Source organism: Benincasa hispida, chromosome 3, assembly GCF_027475165.1.
Source record: "Benincasa hispida cultivar pf3 chromosome 3, pf3_genome.v1.1, whole genome shotgun sequence".
In the NCBI taxonomy this organism is placed as follows: domain Eukaryota; kingdom Viridiplantae; phylum Streptophyta; class Magnoliopsida; order Cucurbitales; family Cucurbitaceae; genus Benincasa; species Benincasa hispida.
This window is the reverse complement of record NC_143480.1, coordinates 27,502,061-27,525,797: the sequence shown is the minus strand read 5'-3', so window position 1 is coordinate 27,525,797 and position 23,737 is coordinate 27,502,061. Positions and strand designations below refer to the sequence as shown.

The 23,737-nt window shown below is 41.3% G+C and overlaps 2 protein-coding genes across 3 annotated transcripts; one reads left to right on the top strand and one right to left on the bottom strand.

Moving 5' to 3' along the window:
- Window positions 1-104: 104 nt before the first annotated feature.
- LOC120073798 (uncharacterized) lies at window positions 105-11,354 on the bottom strand. The gene is made up of 6 exons (XM_039026644.2): window positions 10,913-11,354; window positions 10,453-10,791; window positions 10,305-10,351; window positions 10,073-10,135; window positions 482-614; window positions 105-339 (listed from the first exon to the last, which is right to left on the bottom strand). Exons 1-6 carry the CDS (start codon window positions 11,001-11,003, stop codon window positions 323-325), a joined length of 690 nt encoding a protein of 229 aa, XP_038882572.1. The 5' UTR covers window positions 11,004-11,354; the 3' UTR covers window positions 105-322.
- An 814-nt stretch (window positions 11,355-12,168) lies between these two features.
- Window positions 12,169-22,511, top strand: LOC120074467 (glutathione hydrolase 1-like). Of its 2 annotated transcripts, none has more exons than XM_090311644.1 (7): window positions 12,169-12,397; window positions 14,460-14,713; window positions 15,154-15,669; window positions 21,042-21,277; window positions 21,444-21,708; window positions 21,809-21,946; window positions 22,092-22,511. In XM_090311644.1, the coding sequence occupies exons 1-7, from the start codon at window positions 12,307-12,309 to the stop codon at window positions 22,389-22,391; spliced, it is 1,800 nt and encodes a 599-aa protein (XP_090167770.1). In that variant the 5' UTR covers window positions 12,169-12,306; the 3' UTR covers window positions 22,392-22,511. The 2 variants fall into 2 exon arrangements, with proteins under 2 accessions (XP_090167770.1, XP_038883527.1); XM_039027599.2 differs by having other exon boundaries at window positions 14,391-14,713; window positions 22,092-22,509.
- Window positions 22,512-23,737: the final 1,226 nt, after the last annotated feature.

Below are 23,737 nucleotides of genomic sequence, written 5' to 3'. Positions count from 1 at the left end.
CTCATTTCTCATTTTTTCACTTTCAATCTTAGCAACTCTTATTATTTATTCTTCACTTTCTTTCAATATAAAGAGAGCAAAAAGCAAGAGCCAAGAACAAAAAATGAGACCAAACGAGTTGTAAGATAAGAAAGAAATAAGAGTAACAAGAATGAGATCCCAATGTGCATACACAATAATTCTTAGTTATACACATGTAAGAGTAGCTTTTAACAAGTACTCAAAAGGTTAGAACATCAGGTAAAACGATGGTCGGGATGATCGCATTTGTTTCACTTCTATTGACAAGCAGTCAAGTGGCCTTGAATCAACAAATCAACCCTCAACCCTCTTCTGATTCTGCACATTATAAATTTACCCATTAGAAAAATGTAGAAGCATCATCTATATATTCCCACCAACTTATTTGCCCTAATCGTTAACATATTTCAAAGTTGGCGTCAAAATACTCTATGTATAGAAATGACATAAATGAACATACCATGGATTGCTTCCATGTTGTCTTCCCTGTAAACACCAAGGGGGGATCCATGGATAGACACAAGCATCTCACCCGGCTTTGGCAGTCTTCGAGTTTTTGGTGTCATCCCAATGGACAATCTTTGGTTATTCACCTGTGGAACAAGAACTAGTAAGCTTATAGTAGAATACACTAAATAGAGGCAAAAACAGCCTTAAGATAGTTTTGTTGAGACAATTCTTCAAACGAGCCTGAGATGTTACTAAATGTAAGCTTTACATGTTTTTTAGTAATAGCCATGCTGATCTTTGTACTTGGGATTCATCTTTGCAGATTCCTTCCATGGGGTCAAGATTTTCCCTAGGATTTTCTAAATCTCTTTCTGTCAATTAATGATTTTTATCCATAACTACAAAAATTATAGTGGTAATGATACTTGAAATGAAACCAGCACTTCCGTCATTCCCTCTACAATCTAGTCTAGTCACACTGCAGTGATTCTTTTTTACGCCCTAAATTATACTTTTAATGATAAATGGTTGACTATTGCCTCCCAAGAACTTTTTTGCCTTAGCCCGAAAATTAAGTTCTCACTACTATTTGATAACATTGACGAATAGATGATGGCAGAGAACATATACAAATATTTACAACTTTTATCGTGATATTGACATCCATAGGATCATTAACACTGAAGACACGAGTAGAAATAAACAAATCCAAAAAGAAGCGCTAAAAGAGAGAAGAAAAAACAAAACTATAATTCAACGTTACATAAACTAGTATTTTCAAACTTCAAATAGCATCCTCCTATTGTAAAACCAAATACTTATTCATAACAAAGTTCAAACCAATACTGTAAAACCTATACTAGTTACAAAGCTCATATCCAATTTACCAACGAGTATACGAAGGAGATGTCTTCATGAGTTCAGCTTGTGAGCCTCAACTATCCTCACTGAAAAAACCATCACCCTGACCCTACTTTGGTTGTCTGAAAATTCGTAGGATATCAAATCCTTGGTAGGTGAGGTGGTCACTATGTGTTGAACTCATTCCTTATAAGTTGTTTGCACTATTTACATTGGACTTTCTTAACCACTAAGCCTAACCAATGGTCAAAATCCCAACTTATGACTGCATGTATCCAAACCTATGAAGCTCAAGATTGAGCCAATAAATTCCAGATAATTGTCTATGATTAGTTTATAGAAATAAGTTAGCTTAGTGTCATGCGGTTAGCGTATGAGTTGACCAACCGTGCGGCACTTGGATGCTCTTACTTGTCTAAGAATGCACCAGGTAAGCCTTAAGAAGAGATTTAGCCTATTCAAGGCACAAAGGAACTCACTTGAGAGGTTTTAAGATGAGTAGGCAAGGGGTCTTGGAGTTTGAGTGAATGAGAGCTTTGTTGAATTGTCCAAGGAAGCAAATGAACCCTACTAGGCTATTTATATACATGTCCCACCAACTTAGGGGTTTAGAACCGACCTAGGAGGTCGGTTAGGACACTCCTAGACACTTCTACATGTGTCTTTGATACATCTTAGGCCATACAAGCCATTCTAGAACCTATCAAGTACATACATGAATATTCTAGACACTTCTAGTCTATTATAGACCCTTGTAGGGTGTTCTAGAGTATGTATATTTGGACTGAACGTTGAAACCTTCCAGCACGATCTAGACTCTTCCGGAACCATCCAGCACGTTCTAGTACCTTCTCAGGTCTTCTAAAGGCTTCCGGGACTGTCTTGCATATTCTAGTACCGTGTGGCACTGTCTAGGGCCTTCCAGACGCATCTAGGGCGCTCATGAGGGACGATGGCACTGCCCAGCGCCGTCCAGGTCTATCTAGCCCCGTCCAAAGCTTCCAGAAGCTTCTCGGGCCGTCTGGAGCACTCTCGAGTCGCCTAGCATCATCTAGAGGCGTCTGTTAGGTCGCGTGCGCAGGGAGGCGTGCGCGTCCGTCGCTCGCGTGCGGGATCGCCTACTTAGGTGTTGCGCACGCACATGCTGGGGCGTGCGCGTCTGGACTCATGCACGTTGGGCCTTCGGCCGCACACCTGGACGATGTGTGTAACGGTCATGCTTGTCCAGGGCCTGTTGCCCATGGCCGCATGCCCAATCCAACCCCTTTCTAGCTTACTTTCACATCCTGTATTGTATTAGTGTAGTTAGCTTGCTTTCTTTACATTTTCATTGTAAGTGACCACTCGCCCTTTTGCATATGCAAGGGCGCCAGTTGGCTTTTTGTTCAGAATGCACTATATGGGGATAAGACTAACCATCATTTCCTCATACCCGGAGTAGTACTCTATAAAGCCGTTGTTGTTGCTTATTGCTTTCTAGTCTACTACAATCTTTCTTTCTTTATTCACACTCACAAATCTTCTTACGAAAACCTTTTCTCCAAACCCGTTTTCTAAAACCGTTTTCCCTAAAACGGGGGTGGAGGTTGCAAGAGGCACTCGGTGTGCCATCGGCAGTCCGTAATCGAGTTGGCTGGCTTGTTCGTGAGCGGGAACAAGTGCCGCACAATCGCTAAGAGAAGCTTCCGAAAGAGCGATTGTGACAGTTGGTATCAGAGCCAAGGTTGGCTTATAGAGAGAGATCAGTGATCATGTCGGCGACGAAGAACCTGAACAAGTCCCATGTGGACAGATTGGTAGAGATGGAAGAACAAATGCTCTACCTGAGAGAGGTCCCAGATAATGTTCGTTTCCTTGAGACTCGGCTACAAGAAGTTGCCGAGAAAGCCGATGGAATTGATGCGGTGGTAGGCCGCCTAGACGGATTACCCGTCAGAGAATTGATGATGAGGGTAGAGACCCTCGAGACCAAGACAGTACGGTCCGGCAGCTTTGAACGAGGCGATAGCTCCTCGGGCTCTGTTGCCCACATAGAGGAGCGTGTCGAAGAGCTGGACAGCTCCCAAAAAGCAATACTTCAGATGGTAACTGACTTATCTGAAGACTTTCGATCGACCCTGGATGTCGTCAGAGCCGAGATAGCGGATGTGAGTGCTAGAGTGAATCTCACCATCCGAGCGGTAGGGAACCAAGCCCCACCTGGGGGAGCAATGGCAGTGAGCCGAATAAAAATCCCAGAACCGAAACCCTTCTGTGGGGTGCGAGAAGCGAAAGCCCTGGAAAATTTTATCTTCGACCTTGAGCAATACTTCAAGGCGACGAACACAGTGACTGAAGAGTCGAAAGTCACAATAGCAACGATGCATCTAGTTGAAGATGCGAAATTGTGGTGGAGATCACGATTTACAGACATACAGGAAGGACGCTGCACTATTGATACTTGGGATAGATTGAAACAAGAACTTCGTTCGCAGTTCTTCCCTGAAAATGTCGAGATCTTGGCTCGACGAAAACTTCGAGAGCTAAAGCAAACAGGTAACATCAGGGACTATGTAAAACAGTTTGCAGGACTTATGTTAGACATACGAGATATGTCTGAAAAAGACAAGGTCTTTTGCTTTGTGGAAGGGCTGAAACCGTGGGCAAAAGCAAAACTATATGAACAGAGAGTACAGGATCTCCCCTCTGCCTACGCGGCAGCTGAACGGCTGTACGACCTTAGCACTGACTCGCAAGATGTGAGGAAACAATCAACTTCCTCCAATGGGGGAAACAGAAACAGCCGTTCCAGTCCTCCCCGACCTGGGGGAGGAGACAAGAACACAGGGGGGGACCGTAAATCCTCCCAACCGAGATCAGGAAACAACTGGCGGGGGCCGCCACAACAGCATAACAATTACAATCGCCCCCTATCTTGTTTCATATGTAGAGGGCCACACAGGGCGGGCGAATGTCCAAATCGAACTGCGTTCAATGCTTTTCAAGCCACATTGGCCTCTACCTCCGAAGACAAGGCTGAATTGGAGGAGACGGTAAACGAGCCAGTGGCAGAAATTGAGAATCCCAGGATGGGGGCATTGAAATTCCTATCTGCACTTCAGAAGAATATGGGAAAGGTGACGGAGCCACTAGAGAAAGGTCTCATGTATGTGGACGCTTGGGTCAACCAAAGATCGGCCAAGACCACGATGGTTGACTCTGGGGCTACCCATAACTTCATAGCTGAAAGGGAAGCTCGCCGCCTGAACTTGAATTGGGAAAGAGATGCAGGGAAGATGAAAGCTGTGAATTCCGCAGCCCTACCAATTACGGGGATAGCGAAGAGAACTCCAGTGAAGTTAGGGATTGGAAGGGCTTCGTTGACTTCGTAATTGTCAAGATGGATGATTTCGACGTGGTACTGGGAATGGAATTTCTGCTTGAACATAAAGTCATACCAATGCCCCTTGCCAAATGCTTAGTCATTACCGAATCTACACCGACCGTAGTCCAAGCCAGTATCAAGCAGCCAAATGGGGTGAGAATGATCTCAGCCCTCCAATTGAAGAGGGGCCTGGCCCACGACGAACCCACGTTCATGGCCATCCCGATAGAATCAGTTGAGTCCACTGAAGAGGAGATCCCCCAAGACGTTCTATTTGTCTTGGAAGAGTATCGGGACGTCATGCCGAAAAGCCTGCCCAAGTCCTTACCCCCACGAAGGGGGATTGACCATGAGATTGAGTTGTTGCCAGGGGCAAAGCCGCCTGCCAAGAATGCATATCGGATGGCCCCGCCAGAATTGGCTGAGCTTCGGAAACAGTTAGACGAGTTGTTAGAGGCAGGATTTATTAGACCGGCAAAGGCTCCTTATGGAGCCCCAGTACTGTTCCAGAAGAAGAAGGATGGGAGCCTCCGGTTGTGCATCGACTATCGGGCCTTGAATAAGCTCACAGTCCGCAACAAATATCCCCTTCCTATCATCACTGACTTATTTGATCAGCTTCACGGTTCTAAGTATTTCTCGAAGCTGGACCTACGGTCTGGATATTATCAGGTTCGAATTGCTGAAGGAGACGAACCCAAGACGACCTGTGTCACGAGATATGGAGCCTTCGAATTCCTCGTGATGCCCTTTGGCCTCACCAATGCTCCAACAACGTTCTGTACCCTAATGAACCAAGTGTTTCACGAATACCTCGACAAATTCGTCGTAGTATATCTTGATGACATTGTGGTCTATAGTGCCTCGTTGGAGGACCATCGGCGTCACCTCCAACTAGTCTTTGAAAAGCTGAGGAGAAATCAGTTGTATGTAAAGAGAGAGAAGTGCTCCTTTGCCCAAGAGCGCATAAATTTCCTCGGCCACGTGATTGAGTGTGGTCGGATTGGTATGGAAGAGGGCAAGGTGGCCGCAATTAGAGACTGGAGGGTACCATCATCCGTGACCGAACTACGATCCTTCCTCGGACTAGCCAACTACTATAGGCGGTTCGTAGAAGGATTCTCGAGAAGAACAGGGCCGTTAACCGAACTGTTGAAGAAGGATAGCCAATGGAGCTGGACTCCTGAATGTCAAGCCGCCTTTGAGGGCTTGAAGAAAGTGATGATTGAGGGGCCGGTCCTCGGAATTGCCGACGTGACCAAGCCATTTGAAGTAGAGACTGATGCTTCTGACTTCGCGTTGGGCGGTGTTCTCCTCCAAGACGGACACCCCATCGCGTATGAGAGTAGAAAACTAAATGATGCAGAACGGAGGTATGCCGCCTCCGAGAAAGAGATGTTAGCAGTAGTTCACTGCTTGAGGGCCTGGAGACAGTATCTCTTGGGGGCCAAGTTCGTGGTCAAGACCGACAATAACTCCATTTGTCACTTCTTCAACCAACCGAAGTTGTCGTCCAAACAGGCACGGTGGCAGGAATGTCTAGCGGAGTTCGACTTCCAATTCGAACATAGACCGGGGAAGAGCAACCAAGCGGCTGACGCTCTTAGCCGAAAGAGCGAACATGCGGCCCTGTGCATGTTCGCCCGCCTACAAGCAAGTACGTTGAGTGCAACAGTACGAGAAACTGTCAAAACTCACTTGACAAATGATACAGCAGCGCAGGCCATCTTACAGTTGGCCAGGGAGGGGAAGACACGCCAGTTCTGGGTGGAAGATGATCTACTATACACCAAAGGCAATCGCCTCTACATCCCCAGATCCGGGGAGTTACGAAGGTCACTGATGAAGGAGTGTCACGACACACCGTGGGCAGGACATAATGGTTGGCAGAGGACTTATGCCCTTCTGAAGCAAGGCTACTATTGGCCAAGTCTTCGAGACGATGTCATGCAATTTACCAAGACTTGCCTTGTCTGCCAACAAGATAAGGTTGAAAGGGCGAAATTAGCGGGTCTGCTGGAACCCCTACCTGTGCCCTCTAGACCGTGGGAGAGTGTGTCTCTCGACTTCATCACCCATTTGCCCAAGGTGGGAGAGTTTGAATCGGTCCTTGTTATCATCGACCGGTTCTCGAAATATGCCACGTTCGTCCCAACGCCGAAAATGTGCACAGCCGTGATGACTGCTCAGTTGTTCTTCAAACACATCGTGAAATTATGGGGTGTCCCCATGAGCATTGTTAGCGATCGGGACGGAAGATTCACTGGGACATTCTGGACAGAATTGTTCAGAATATTGGGATCATCACTGAATATCTCCTCTAGCTATCATCCCCAAACCGATGGACAGACGGAACGCTTCAACAGTATGCTCGAGGAATATCTGCGTCACTTTATCGACGCTAGGCAGAAGAACTGGGTCCAGTTGTTAGATGTGGCTCAGTTCAGCTTCAATAGCCAGCAGAGTTCCGCGACCGGAAAAACACCCTTCGAAGTCGTGTGCGGCAGACAGCCACTCATGCCACACTTGGTGGACCACCCTTATGCAGGCAAAAGTCCTCAGGCACATAACTTCACTAAAGAGTGGAGCGAAACCTCTGAGATCGCTCGCGCCTACCTAGAAAGAGCATCGAAGAGGATGAAGAAGTGGGCTGATAAGAAGCGGAGGGCCCTTGAGTTTCAAGCTGGGGACAAGGTCCTGATCAAGCTACGACCGGAACAGTTTCGTTTCCGAGGCCAGAGAGACCAACGGCTAGTAAGGAAATATGAAGGTCCAGTGGAGATAATTGAGAAGGTCGGGAGAACCTCATACAGGGTTCAGTTACCCTCATGGATGAAGATTCATCCTGTCATCCATGTGAGTATCCTGAAGCCCTATCATTCCGATCCCGAGGACGAACAGCGAAACATGCTAAGACGCCCACCGGTCACGATGAAGAGTTCTGCTGAGAAAGAAGTTGCAAATCCTGGATAAACGTACGCGCCGTATTGGAAGACCCAGACGTGAACTAACAGAGTTCTTAGTGAAATGGAAGGATCTCCCCGACGAAGAGATCAGTTGGGAGCGGGCCGAAGACTTGAAGAATGCAGCTCCAACCATTGCAGGTTTTGAACAAGGTCGGTTGACGGGGACGTCAACCAATTAAGTGGGGGAGAATGTAACGGTCATGCTTGTCCAGGGCCTGTTGCCCATGGCCGCATGCCCAATCCAACCCCTTTCTAGCTTACTTTCACATCCTGTATTGTATTAGTGTAGTTAGCTTGCTTTCTTTACATTTTCATTGTAAGTGACCACTCGCCCTTTTGCATATGCAAGGGCGCCAGTTGGCTTTTTGTTCAGAATGCACTATATGGGGATAAGACTAACCATCATTTCCTCATACCCGGAGTAGTACTCTATAAAGCCGTTGTTGTTGCTTATTGCTTTCTAGTCTACTACAATCTTTCTTTCTTTATTCACACTCATAAATCTTCTTACGAAAACCTTTTCTCCAAACCCGTTTTCTAAAACCGTTTTCCCTAAAACGGGGGTGGAGGTTGCAAGAGGCACTCGGTGTGCCATCGGCAGTCCGTAATCGAGTTGGCTGGCTTGTTCGTGAGCGGGAACAAGTGCCGCACAGTCGCTAAGAGAAGCTTCCGAAAGAGCGATTGTGACAATGTGCACGCACGCTTGGCCATGCATACGGCTGTGTGCTTGGCCTCGCGCACGCTTGCACTGATGGCCATGCGCATGCCTGCTATCTTGGGCGCTTAGCTGGATGCCTGTCCGGGCATGTGTCTGCCTTGGCATGCAAGGGCATGCCTATTGTCACACCCCACGAAAATGGCTTTTCAAATCGCGCCAATAGAAGGCCCAAGGCTCCTTTAGCACCGCCAAGAAGGAGTCATGACCCGTCGAAAGGCCTCCCCAAGTCGCCACACATGGCCCATTCGTGCGCCCCTATCCCTGGTGCAAGCCCATCATGGACGCCCAACATGTCGGCATGCCAAGGCACAGGCACGCGAGGGCATGACAAAGCAGACGCATGCCCGAACAGACGCCCAACCAAGCGCCTAAGACAGCAGGCATGCGCACGGCCATCAGCGCCAGCGTGCGCGAGGACAGGCACGCAACCGTGCACACGGCAGAAGGCGCAGCGTGCGCGAGTCCAAACGCCCACGCCCCAGCATGAGCGGGCCTGCGTGCGTGCAACACCCAGTCGGGCGACCCCGCATGCGAGCGACAGACGACTCCAGATGATGCTAGGCGACCCGAGAGCACTCCAGACAGCCCGATAAGCTTTTAGGAGTCTCTAGACAAGGCTAGACAGACCTGGACGGCACTAGACAAGGCCAGTGCCCCTCATGAGCGCCCTAGATGCGTCTGGAAGGCCCTAGACAGTGCCACACGGTACTAGAATATGCAAGACAGTCCCGGAAGCCTTTAGAAGACCCAAGAAGGTGCTAGAACATGCTGGATGGTTCCAGAAGACTCTAGACCGAGCTGGAAGGTCCCGACATCCAGTCCAAATGTACATACTCTAGAACACTCTACAAAGGTCTAAAATAGACTAGAAGTGTCTAGAATATTCATGTATATACGTGGTAGGTTCTAGAATGGCCTTGTATGGCCTAAGAAGCATCTAAGACACATGTAGAAGTGTCTAGGAGTGTCCAAACCGACCTCCTAAGGTCGGTTCTAAGCCCCCGAAGTCGGTGGGGCATATGTATAAATAGCCTAGTAGGGCTCATTTGTAAAGTATCCCTTGGACAATACAACAAAGCTCTCATTCACTCAAACTTTAAGGACCCCTTGCCTACTTATCTTAAAACCTCTCAAGTGACTTTCTTTGTTTGAATAGGCCAAAACTCTTCTTAAGGCTTACTTGGTGCACTCTTTGACAAGAAAGAGCCTCCAAGTGCCGCACGTTGGTCGTCTCAAACGCTGACCGCGTGACACTATGCCTTGGCATGCCGACCTGTTGGGCATCCGTGATGGGCTTGCGCCAGGGATAGGGGCGCACAAGTGGGCCATGTGTGGCGACTTGGGGAGGTCTTCCGACGTGTCATGACTCCTTCTTGGCTAAAGAAGCCTTGGGCCTTCTATTGGCACGATTTGAAAGGCCATTTTGGCGGGGTGTGACATTAGACACCCTTAAGTATTTAAAACAAAACACCCTTAATTATGGGAAAAAAAAAAAAACATCAATAATTGAATGCAGACTCACTACCACTACAGTAATTATATTCCTTTGACCCCGACCGTCTATGTGCCTAGACAATTTGAGTGAAAAACACCACCAAATATTGAAAAAATAACAATAACAGACAACTATACGATATTAACATGAAAAGGCTAATGCAATAAGTGATGTACAAAAACCATGAAGATACGAACCCCAGGAGTTTGGAGAATGTCTGGCATGCCAAGCACCATATTATCCGAGGGCTCCTCCAAAACCTTAAATCAAGAATTGTCAACAAATTTATAAGTCCATGCCAAAGGATATTCCACAAATCAACAACATGAAACAAAAGATATGGACAAGAGAAATCAGATTTGTGAGCTCGCAAGGTATCACTCGTTCTACTACTATACAATTTAAGATATCAAATGAAAAATTACTTACGAAGTTCGGAATTTCCAGGTTCTCAACATTGAAAGGATTTGTTTTCACTGCCACCAGTAGAGAAAAGGTGAGTAGCAGCAAAGAAACATCATATAAGGGAGCACTTACCAATTAGTTTTGCGCACCAAAATCCAAAATCTACAGATACCTGATTTACTGGAAAATTCGAATCCATTCAAAGATCGCACTCCGGCAGAGCAGTTAGGATAAGCTGTGGACAGGCGATGAAGGAGAGAAGCGTGTATATCTATTCTATCAGCTGGATTGGAGTGTAATTCATCCTCTGCATTCTTCCATTGTACTTCAATTTCTCCTTCTTCGCCTCTTCTCGAAATGGACAAGCTTGGAAGTTTTTCTTTGAAAAATTGCAATAGAGGAGTTTGCAATTGCTCTTGGTTGAAATACGAACGAAGCAACCGCAATTCAGTAATCAAACGCTCGATCTCCACATCCCGAATGGCACGGATTGCAGCAGCATGTCGTTCAACTAAACACAAACGAAGGCGAAAGCAGCGGAACAATTATGTTAAATCCGCAGACAATTTGTCACCAGAAGAAAATTCTGGCTTTGGGAAAAAGGATCGGAATCACTACGAATTTCAACATACCATCCTCGTCATTCGCTGCTTCATCCTTTGCTTCTCGTACAGGCGAAGGGCTGCACTTCTTAACTGTTTTCCTCGCCTTTCGCCTTCCCATTCTCAGCAACCAGTCTTTCTTGATTTTACTGGACTACTCACGTTGCAGCATTCTGAGACGAATCACGTCACTGGATTTTCATAAATGAAAACAATACAAATACTTTCAAACCCTAATGTAGTGCACAGTGAAATTATTTAAAGTTCGCAGTGAGTCTCCAAAACTTGAAGAAACAACCGCCCGGAGACGGGAATAAATGGATTAAACTACGTCGGTTAACTGCCGCGAAATCTCCCTCTTCCTCTATTTCAGCTCCGGCGAAGGACCAATGCTAAGACGTGGGGAAGATTGGGCGGAGGAAAGATACAAGTTTGAAATTGAATAACGCTCGTGACAGGATGCGAATAACGCGCGTCGGATATTACAGTTGGGCCTAAAATGGGCCGTCAGCCCAGAAAGTGATGAAGTTCAGCCCAACCAACCTGCTATTTTCTTAATTTTGGAATATTAGTATTACCATGTATACAATAAAAATACCCACAAATTTCAGAAAATAACAAAAGAGAGAATGCCAATTGCAAAAATGGAATCCTCAAACTTTTTTATATGTCCACATATCATGTACAATGAATGTATATCGCTGCATAAAAAAGTATTTTATTATGAATAAACAAGAAATTAGGAATTATCCATATAAATCATATTATTGATACGGATCTTTTCCACATCATCTAAAAAAAAATGAGAGAATCTTTTGCTACAATAGAAACACAAATGATATAGATTATTTAATAATCAAAGTCGAGTTGTTTTATAAAAAGTTGACATAGTTCAATTGACATAATCATAATCACAAAATCTGTGGGTTTGAATCTTCCTACACCCTATTATACTTCAAAATTGAAAGATCAAAAATGTATTTTTCGAGTTTTTTTTGTTTTTCCTTTTTGTGATTATTTTATTTAAGAGAGAAAATGGTAAAAATGAGACAATTTATGATGAAGCTTTCCCTATTATGAAGCCTTTTTATATAGAGGAGCTACAAATTCGGCCAAGAGTGATCATGTCATTATGCATCCAACCATAATAGTGTACAAAGCATTAATAAAGACATTAACAAACAAAAATGGAATAGTAATGAAAGCCAAGACTAGTGTAAAGAAAATAAATGAATGGCAATGATGTGTTGTCAAATTTCTTTAGACACTTGTCCTTCAACCAAAAATTACAAACACTTAGTTTGCACATTTGTTATGTTAGGTGTCTCTCTCTCTTTTATTGTAAAATCATTTGACAGGAAAATGAAGGAAAAGATGAAAATCAAATCAAGAAGTACTTGAGAGTGAGAAGAAGACTTGAGAAAATGGTTTGGATTATTTCTTGGAACAGTTCTTATTACTTCAAAGAAGATTACAAAGTATTACAAGAAAGTCAACAAAATGAGCCTAAAAGAGGTATTTATAAACCCTTCTTCAGCTATAATTGGAATGCTTTTTTAATTAAACAATTTCTTTTCTTCTCATGAGATGGAATTTGGTCAATATATCTTCACAAATGATCATCCAACATCTTTAGCTAAAACAATTAGAGGAGCTAGAAAGAAAACCAGACACTTTAGTTTCCAATATCCTCGATCGAAAATAAATTATGATGAACTATTTGGTTTAAATCTAGATCTATACATAGATATATAGTAATAAAATGAGCAAATGAAATGTTTTAAAATTTAATTTAAAGTCATAAGAAGATCAAAAGTTTTAGGAAGATTATAGTTTGAAGGACAAATATCGATTTATATCTCTGAATTTTGGGAATTGTATCAATTTAAACTCTAAATTAATAATGGTATTAATTTAAAGTATGAAGTTTCATAAATGTATCAATTTAAACGTTAAGCTAATAATTGTGTCAATTTAAACTCTGAACTTTCATAAATATATTAATTTAAACCTCAAGCTAATAATTATATCAATTTAAACCCTAAACTTTCATAATTGTATCAATTTAAACCCTTCATTATGCTTTATTTAGATACTCTTATGAAAGTTTAGGATTTAATGATACAACTTCCAAAATTAATGGTTTAAATTGATATATATATGAAAGTTCAGAGTTCAAATGAATACAACTATTAGTTTGGGGTTTAAATTGATAGAATTCTCAAAATTCAAGGTTTAAAACGATACCACTCTCAAAGTTTAGAATTTAAATTAATATAATTATTAATTTATGATTTAAATTGATACAACCTCGAAAGTTCATTAGTATAAATTGATATTTACACTACTTTGAACTTATGTATTCATGTGACTGTGTGGGTATTATATCTCTTTCATTCATGCTTATGTTGGGGTGAAAAACAGTTTTTTCCCTTTTTTTTCTTTTGAGAAAGAGAGAGAAGGGCGTTATTTTTATTGGAATTTTAACGGATCTTTTGGATTACTAGATGGGTCAATTTTGAGAGAGGTGAGAGAGCTGTGGGTGAAAAATATGAAGAGTTCTTTTCAAATAAGTTACCTTTGAAATTACCAATACGAAGTCATTTGTTTTATGTGAATCAAAGACTCTCATAGATTAGCATTTAGATTATCACATTAGTGTTGCAATAATATAAGATGCATAAATATCTAGAAGTATTCGAGTATCTTAGGATGCTCTTGCAGGCATCTTTAAGAGTTTTTGACAACTTCGAGTTTATCAAGTAATTTCTAACTTGATGACATTATCTTCCTACTTTTTTTTTTTTTTTTTTTACGTATCTTCATATATGTCACTCTTCATTATATCTTTTTTCTTAGTTATATCATAGTTGCTTTTTTTCTAGAAAGATATCCAAATTCAAATTTAAATTAATATTTATTTTATAAAAAATCTTAAATTAATACACATTGTTTTGTTGAGGAAATAATATATAAAAATAATATAATTTATATTCATTCAAATTAATAAAAACAAATATTTAATACAAATCCAAATTATATCAAATCAATTTTTAAATTAATGAATAGTCATAGGGACATTTTCTAAAAAACATCATTAACTATTTGATTGATCAATTCTCATGGGCTATATCCTATATGCTTTATATCTAATAGACATTTGGAACCTTCCATTTTTGGAATGATAATGGATACTCTTTACTAAACTATGATAGAATTCGATCTAGTTCAATAAGCATTTCCTCCAGAAATGTTTTGCGTTTTATAGGTACCAAAATAATATTTATAGAGATTCTATCCTCAACAAATGAGCTGTTTTAAAAACTAAAACAAAATTTAAATCTTTTTTTTTTTTTTGTGTTATCTTTAAACATAGTTTGACCAACAAGAAACTGCCAATGTTTATGCTGCTATTGATGACTTACTTATCCTTTTTTAGATATCAAATTGATTAATACTTAATAGTATTCACTAAGAAATTCATACTTGTTTTCATTTCTGGCTACAGCAATAATGCTCATGTGTTGGCTTAATTATGTTCTTGTTTCTATCGTGCTGCTGATTCCTACCTCCATAGCTCGGCCCGAAGTTATTGTCGCAAGCCATGGTGCAGTTGCCACCGATGACCGTCGATGTTCCAAAATTGGTGTGGATGTTCTCCGTGAAGGAGGACATGTCATTGATGCTACAGTGGCTGCGGCTCTCTGCCTAGGGGTTGTTAGTCCAGCATCGAGTGGCATTGGTGGAGGAGCTTTTATGTTGTTCAGATCAACCAGTGGAAAGTCTCAGGTTTTCGATATGAGGGAGACTGCACCTTTCCTAGCTTCTGAGGTTCTGTAAATTGTACTCCACTTGTTCCTTTACTTTGTCTGATTTCTCAATTCACCTATAATCTTGCTCATTTTATTGTTGTAAAAAAACTCATATTGTTCATTCATCTATGAAGTTCAAATGTTTTACAGTGCACAGAGGCATTAAATAACGTTAGTTAAGTAGTTCATGGTTAAAAATTAAATTACAAAGACTTTATTCTTGTGGCTAAGGCTTTTGAACCAAAATGGGGATAGAAACCAAGAAATATGGTTGTAGTGAATGTGTTAAGACCTTATATCTTTCATCATCAATCTGATCCATTAAGATTTTTAGAATACTTCTTTACATGAACATATAGGCTTAAAAGTCTGATGAATGATAAATTGTAATATGTTGGTTGTACACAACTTGATGAATCAATCAATCAGTCTAATAAACCTCCTTACATTCATATACAGAATATGTATGATGACAATGTCGCATCAAAAGTAGTTGGGGCCCTTTCAGTTGCCGTTCCAGGGGAACTTGCAGGACTTCACGAAGCTTGGAAACAACATGGAAAGCTTCCATGGGCAAGGCTTGTTCAACCAGCTGAACGCCTTGCTCGTTTGGGGTTCAATATATCTCCAAACTTTCATATGCAGATGGTTAAAACAGAATCAGGGATCTTTAGAGATGAAGGACTTAGGAACTTATTAACATCAAATGGAAAATTGTTGAATCACGGAGATATTGTTTACAACAAGAAACTGGCAAAAACTCTAAGAACTATTTCTAGGTTTGGTGTCGAGGTCTTCTATAATGGTTCAATCGGAATTGACATGATTAGAGACATTAGGAAGCTTGAAGGGTTACTGTCAATGAAGGACTTGCAAAGTTATCGAGTTAAAATAAGAGTCCCTATCTTATCCCATATGATGGGTCTCGAGATAATCACTATACCTCCTCCTTCAGGAGGTTCTGGAGTGATCCTTGTAAGTTTGTGATAGAACCCAAATTATTTATATATCCATTTAACAAAAGTTGCCAAGGAACCCGAGACTTCCTCCCTCTATAAGCTCATAGAGCATTCGCAATACAATGCAAAAGATATCCCTAGCTAACCCCTTCACTCTCCTAAATAATCTTTCTTGTAACTAACCGAATCTTTCCTCATGGCCCTACAAAATCACTCATAGCCCATAACTAATTTTATTCCCATATCTCTCAGCCATTTACATTTAGTTTCCCTCTTTTATTTCTTTTTCTCACATATCTCTTAATAATTGGGGGTCTATCACTACTTGCCCTCCAAAAAACCACCTAGTCCTCGAGGTGAAATTAGGGGAATTACTCTTTGATCTGCAGGCCATTTTCCCACATCGCTTCCTTTGGAGGCATGTCATTCCATTGCATTAGGACTTTAAAATTAGTTGGGGATACAACCAATGTACCGACCTCTCGCACACCTAAAACAGTAACCGAATGTGGGTGCAATTGTCCATCTTTCTACCACATTGGAGGAGTCGCGATCCTAGGTATCAATGTGTCGATTGCCTTCTATAATTGGGACACATGGAACACTAGGTGAATACCTACATGAGTGGGAAGTCCGAGCTTGTATGCCACCGGACCAACTTTTTCAATGATTTGGAAAGGGCCAAAGAAACGAGGAGAGAACTTCAAGTATTTTTGGATAAACAGAGAGCTTTAGCGATAAGGTTTGAGCTTGATGTATGCCCAATTAGAAATTTCAAATTCTACCTCTCATCTTTTAGCATCCGTAAGGGATTTCATGCATTGTTGTGTTGCTTCTAGTGTGACCTTCAGCTGCTTTAACATGGCATCTTTATCTTTCCATAGCATGTCCACTTCCCCCACCACAGCAATCCCTGCTTCATACGATACCAATGGGGGTACGTGGCGGCCATACACCACCTCATATGGTGATTTCTTTATAAATGTATGGTAGGAAGTATTGTAGTTATATTCTACCCAGGCTAGCCACTTTGACCATTTAGTTAGTGTTTCCATGGTAAAACAACGTAGATAAGCCTCCAACCCACGATTGACTACTTTTTCCTGGCCATCGATTTGTGGGTGTTACGACATACTGTCGCTTTAATTAAGTTCCCATCATTGTAAATAACTCTTCCCAGAATAGGCTCGTGAACACCTTGTCTCTTTCTGACACGATGCTTCTTGGTACACCATGTAATCTTACTATTTCCCGAAGGAACACCCCTGCCACCGTGGTTATTGTAAAGGGATGTCGGAGTGCGATAAAATGAGCATATTTCAACAATCGATCAACCATTACCATGATGGAGTTGTACCCTTCTAATTTTGGTAATCCATCAATGAAATCCATGTTAATGTTGTTCTAAATCAGCTCCGGTATAGGAAAAGGATGGAATAATCCCGCTGGTGCTGAAGACAAATACTAGCTCGTTGACACTTAGCTTGTTGACAAACCAAGAAATTGCCCACAAAATCATGTACTCGAGCTTTCTTTCCTTTCCAAAAAAATTCTTTCTTGAGGTGTTGATACATTTTCACTGTTCCACTATGGCCTCCTACCGGGTTGTTATGGAATTCTTGAAGTAGTGGGGGAATTGTCGGTGATGAAGGAGGCAACACGAATCTTTGTTTGTATAGTAATAACTCCCCTTTCAAAGAGTATCCTTGAGGGTATGGATTTCCAGCTTGAATAGCTTCTCGAATCCTCCATAGTTCGTCGTCTTGATCGACCTAACTGGTGAAGACTATTAGGTTAATACCATCCACAATGCTCAACAAACTTAGTTCCATTACTGTTGGCATTCGAGATAATGCATCTACTGCAGAATTTTCCAGCACCTTTTTATATTCAATCACAAAATCATACCTGATCAGTTTCGCCACTCACTTCTGATACTCATCGACGATTATACATTGCTCTAATAGGAACTTAAGGCTTTTCTAATCCGTGCGCACCGTGAATCGACGACCTAGTAAATAAGACCTCCACTTTTGAATGGCCAAAATGATGGCGATTAACTCGCACTCATATACTGCCTTTAGTCGATGTGTTAATGGCAAAGCATGGTTGTAATAAGCCGATGGACAATCCTACTGCACTAAGACGGCCCCTACGCTTACCTCCGATGCATATGTCTCAACCACAAACGGTTATTTGAAGTCTGGCAACCCCAGACAGGAATCTCCGTCATAGCTTGCTTTAAAGTATCAAAAGCTCTTTAGGCTTCCTCGTTCCAGTTAAATTTATCTTTATTGGGTTGTTGTGTAAGTGGGAATGCAATTGAGCCATAGTTAGCCACTAACTTTCGATAATATCCAGTTATCCCGAGGAAGCCTCTCAACTGCTTAATCGATGAGGGTGTTGGCCACTACACCATAGACTCTATCTTTGAGGGATCAATTGTGACTCCATCCGTCGAGATTACGTGGCCTAGCTATTCAATTCTTTAAGCTGCAAAGGTGCATTTTTTAAAGTTAGCCGCTAGCTAATTTTCCACCAATACTTGCAGCACAAAAGACAAATGATGTACATGGTCATGAGCAGATGAACTATAAACCAGTATATCATCAAAGAATACCAATACAAATTTACGTAAATAGGGACATAAAATATCATTCATTACCGATCGGAACGTTGAAGGGGTGTTTCTCAATCCAAATGGCATGACCAAGAACCCGTAGTGACCGTCATGGGTTCGAAATGCCATTTTGTGGACATCCTTCGGTGCTACTCGTATTTAGTGATACCCAAATTTTAGATCCACCTTTGAAAATACGTGGTTCTAGCAAGTTTATCCAGTAGCTCATCAATCACTGGTATTGGATAATTGTCTGTCATCGTTACCTGGTTGAATTCTCTGTAATCAACACAAAACCTCTAGCTACCGTCTTTCTTTTTAGCCAATAAGTCTGAGCTAGAAAATAGGCTAGTGCTCGACTGTATGACCCCGTCGTTAACATCTCTTCTACTAATCATTCAATTTCATCCTTTTGGAAATGTGGATAATGATATGGGCACACATTTATTGGTCCTTCCCCTTACTTTAATTCAATTGAATGGTCGTGATGCCGCGTAGGTGGGAGTCCTTCAATGGGCTAGAACATTGATCAATATTTCTGTAGGACCTCCTGGATTTCGTGGTAGCTATTATCTAGGTCAAGGTGTGGGATTCTCCCTCTAGTTGAGTTTTTATCGTATTCAATTCTAGGAAAATTCCTTGGCCCCCTTCTTTCACAAATTTCAGCATGGATTTAAAGGAGACTTGTGATTTTACCAGGCTTTTGTCTCCTTTGAGGTGCACCTTCCATTTGCCAATTTGGAAATCCATTTTGGATGTATTCTAGTCACATTCGACTCGTCCCAAAGTCATGAACCATTGGACATCCAAAACCACATCAGCGTTCCCTAAAGGCAAAGGAAAGAAATCATTAATCATAATCAGATTAGGGAGATTCGGTACCACTTTACAAATTTTGGTTGTTCGAACGAAGTTCCCCGTGCCCAACATATTGCCATAGCTAGATGTAGGTGATTGCAATAGCTTGATGTCGTTACCAGCTCCTCATCGATGAAATTATGGAACACTCCACTATCAATTAACACCACCACATTTTTGTCTCCTAACATGCCCCTTAGCTTGACGGTCCATAGAGAGCCGATTCCGGTCAATGAATTTAGTGATAGCTTAGCAACTTCATCTTTAGTAGAATCCATCACCAACGTCTCCAAGGTAGCAGGTGGAATTTCTTCGATTTCCTCAATCACTTTGTTCCCCTAGGTAGTTAACTCTTCCTCTTCTTTGTCGTGGTGAACTAATAAGTTTAGTTCCTTCCTTTTGCAATAATGACCTGGAGTGTATTTTTCATCACATCAGTAACATAAGCCCTTATCTCTCCGGTTTTGCATTTCACTATCGGATAATTGCTTGAAGGCAGACTTTCCATTTACATCACGCAGAGTCACTAAGTTTGAGGGGGTAGTCGCACTTTGACTAGGGTTAAGGGAGATGGTTCGGGTCGTCAGGTTGCTGGAATTTTTCTGACCCAAAGTTGGACTAGTATCCGATGTGGTAGTGGAGCCAGTGACTTTAGATGGGCTTGGGCTTCCCCCTTCCCATTTCTTCTTCTAGGCCTCCTCTGTATCTTCAATTAATTGGGTCATCCTCATCTTTTCCTTGATCCCTATAAGTTTTAACATCCTCATCTCAACCTGAATGTCTTCTTTGAGCCCACTTACAAATTTGCTCTCCAACGTTTCATCAAACATATCCTTCAGAGGTCCCAACATTTGCTCAAAGCGACGCCGATAAGCTCTATTCCGTCTTGCTTTAGGGTAGGAAATTGAGTTCGTCGATCCTCCTCTTTCACTGGCAGGAAGCAAAATAGTAGCTACTTCTTGAACTTGGCTCAAGTGTCCATCGACGTCCGTTCCTCTTCCCATTGATTCCATTTGAGCGCCTCTCTTTCCAGGCATAATACTGCCACCTCAATTTTATCTTTCTTCGATAGTCGATTAACAACAAAGTAAGGCTCTACTCAGTGAAACCACCCAAGTGGGTCGTCTTCCACCTGGCCTTTGAAAATCGGGATTTCAAGCTTTCTTAGTCTCATATCAAACAGAAGTACGTCCCCTCTCTCCTTTTCCGACAGGCTCCCTTTTTTCTCACCCTCCTCATTCACCGATTGTTTTCTTTTATCTGTCACTATACGTTCTGACGAACTCGAGTTCCCATTATCGCCTGGAGTTCCCCCTCTTCTTGACCATGCTTCTAGCACATGCACCATTTTTTGCTCCATAGTCTTTCCCAAAGCTTCCAATCTTGCTGCCATGGATTTTTCCGCCATTTGCTGCTTTCGACGAATCGTTGATCCATCCTAGTCTCCATACCAATCTATAATAGGATCAATTGTTTTTCGAGAGTAGACATTCTAGCTTTCATCTTCTTCACCATTCCCCAAGGAACGAAGGCTCTGATACCAAAATGATAGAACCCAAATTATCTATTCTCCTTTTTGGTAAAAGTTGCCAAGGAAGCCGAGACTTCCTCCCTCTACAAGCTCATAAAGCATTTGTAATACAATACAAAAGATATCCCCATCTAACCCCTTCACTCCCCTAAATAATCTTTCTTGTAACTAATCGAATTTTTGCTCATGAGCCCCACAAAAGTACTCACAGCCCATAACTAATTTTATTCACATATCTCTCAGCCATTTACATTTAATTCTCCTCTTTTATTTCTTTTCCTCACGTATCTCTTAATAATTGGGGGTCTGTCAGTTTGTTGTCTTGATTAGTAGTTTTGTTAAAAGTTTATTTTGTTAGTAACACCACATTCTACTGCAGATGCTTAATATTCTAGCTCAATATAAACTACCTTCAGGGATCTTAGGCCCTCTTGGTATCCATCGGAAGATTGAAGCAATGAAACATGTAGTTGCTGTAAGGACGAACCTCGGCGACCCTGAGTTCTACAATGTCTCACAAGTTCTTTCTGACATGCTCTCGCCCAAATTTGCTCAACAATTAAAGAAAACCATCGATGATAACAGGACTTTTGATCCAAGCCATTACGGCACAAGGTTGGTGCTCCTTCATGGGTGGTTATATTACTTTACTTTTCCTCATTAGTATTTCCTTTTCTTTTCTAGCATATCTGTGTAAAACGTTTCCAAGTACTTCCTCTTTCATCTCCACTTTCTATCTTTGAGTTGAGTCTCTTGGTAACATGGATTATGTTTCTAACAGATGGAATCCAATCAATGATCATGGCACTAGTCACTTGTCTGTAGTCGATGGAGAACGGAATACTGTCTCGATGACTACCACCGTGAACCACTATTTTGGAGCACAGATACTCTCCCCGAGTACTGGAATAGTCCTGAACAATCAAATGGATGATTTTTCTGTCCCTGGTAATGTTTCTGCTCATAAACTTCGACCAGCACCAGCCAATTTCATTAGGCCAGGGAAAAGGCCATTATCATCCATGTCTCCTACTATTGTCCTGAAGGTTTTGTTTCGTTCTAATTTCTCAACTTGAATTCCAAAATGTTAATAGCTCTAAATCTGTCCTATAATTGAAGATTTTTGTGAAAAATCATCATCTACAGGATGGTCAATTGAAAGCTGTGGTTGGTGCAAGTGGAGGAGGCTTCATCATTGCTGGAGTAACAGAGGTTTTGTTGAATCATTTTGCAAAAGGAATGGATCCTTTCTCATCTGTGATGGCTCCCAAAGCTTATCATCAGGTTCGCGTGCTCCTTCTCCAATCCGTCTTGTAATACTTTCCTATCAATTCATCTAATCTAGACATTGTTACACTAATAGATTAGTCATTTGGAAAGTGTGAAATATGAACTTTGGAACTAATACATTTTTGGGTGAAACAAACAGCTGATTCCAAACATTTTGAACTATGAGAACTGGACCAATGTGTTTGGGGACCATTTTGAAGTTCCTGCTAAAACAAGGGCATCCCTTGCTAAAAAGGGTCATGTCTTAGAAGGGATTCGTGGAGGGGCAGTTTGTCAGTTCATTGTTCAAAGTTTTAGCTCATTGAGACAAGGTAGTGGCGTGGGGAAACTTGTGGCAGTAAGTGATCCCAGGAAGGGTGGGGCTCCTGCTGGCTTTGAGATTGTGAATTCTTGGATGTCTTTAACAACTTCCAATGATGAAGAAATGTTAGCTGAATGATTTCTCTAATGTCTTAAAGAGACGTTGTTGGAACACTTCGCTTCAATATGGAAAAAATAATTATGTCATTGTATTAAATAAAACAATGTTTAGAAGTGGAGGGGATGCTCATTTTGACATAGGATTACAACTCTAAGTCTAAACAGAAATAAAGTTATGCAGAAAATACTTCTTATGTTACACACTACACACACAAATTTAGCAAATGAACTAAAAAATATATCTTTCTAAATTGTGAGCCAACCCCATAACCAAACAAAAAGAAACCTCCCAAATATAAGACCAAAATAGGGGGGAAGCTCTCCAAATCATATTTTTATTTGAACGTCATTGGAGAAGTTGCTCAATACGACCTAGAAAATGACATAAATAAACACAGATGGAAGTCAATGACCTGAAATTCTAGCAATTGGTTTCCAAGACTTGAAGAAATTTAACCATTGGAGACCGGGATAAATGGTCGATTACACTATGCCCATGAATTGCTGCGAAATCTCTCTTCCTCTTTTTAAGCTTCGACGGAGGAGTTGTAACATCCCGAATTTCAGAAAAATTTAAGTTAATTATCTAAAATTATTGAGGTTAAATTGAATTTAATTGATTAGATATTCAAAGTAATTATCTTGAAACTATTGAATTTTGCTTCCCTTTGATTTTTTATTTTAGAGTCAACTTAAAAAAAATTAAGAAGATAATTAATTTATTGTGGTTTTGAATTGATTTAAATATTTTGAAGGATTTAATTTGTATCAAATTGATGGATCTTATGCCATTTAATTTTGGTTTTTGAAGCCTAAATTAAGATAATTTGTAAAGTTAATTGATTTATTAATTTAATAGAATATTTGGAGATTTTGGAGATATCGTGATAAAATATTTTATTTATATTTTCAAAATTTGAAAAGAATAAAAGAATTGAGATCTTTCGAAATTAAATGAGAGTGAAAAGAGGCCAAAAATCGGGGAGAAAGCAATTCGGTTTTCAGCGACAGCTTCCAAAAAATGTCGATTCCTAAAGTTTGAACTGTTGGATTGTGCTCAAATTTGGTCAGTCTGTTCGAGATATATAGAGTTTCATTTTGAACGGTTAGATTGTTGTTTGAAGCTTTGGTTTGTTCGTAATCGCTGCTGAATAAAATTTGTAAAACTAGAAATTCCCCTTCTCTCTCACTCTCGCAAACCACCCTCATTACCAGCCGCTTGCCTAAACAATTTATGTCGTCAGATAGCAACACTCGCTACCTATCTATGGTTGTCACCGTCGCTGATACTATTGTCACCAAAATTGATATTTTGGGTAAGTTTTAGAATTCTTGGAGGTTCTTGACCACCCATTAGCTTTTGAC

Coding starts and splice junctions, on each gene's coding strand:
- LOC120073798 (XM_039026644.2), bottom strand. CDS start 11,003: ATGGGAAGGCGAAAGGCGAGGAAAACAGTTAAGAAGTGCAGCCCTTCG. Junction 10,792..10,912: donor AGCAGCGAATGACGAGGATG/GTATGTTGAAAT, acceptor GTTTGTGTTTAG/TTGAACGACATGCTGCTGCA. Junction 615..10,072: donor ACATTCTCCAAACTCCTGGG/GTTCGTATCTTC, acceptor CTTGTTCCACAG/GTGAATAACCAAAGATTGTC.
- LOC120074467 (XM_039027599.2), top strand. CDS start 12,307: ATGGTTTGGATTATTTCTTGGAACAGTTCTTATTACTTCAAAGAAGAT. Junction 15,670..21,041: donor GAGGTTCTGGAGTGATCCTT/GTAAGTTTGTGA, acceptor ATTCTACTGCAG/ATGCTTAATATTCTAGCTCA. Junction 21,278..21,443: donor CCAAGCCATTACGGCACAAG/GTTGGTGCTCCT, acceptor TGTTTCTAACAG/ATGGAATCCAATCAATGATC.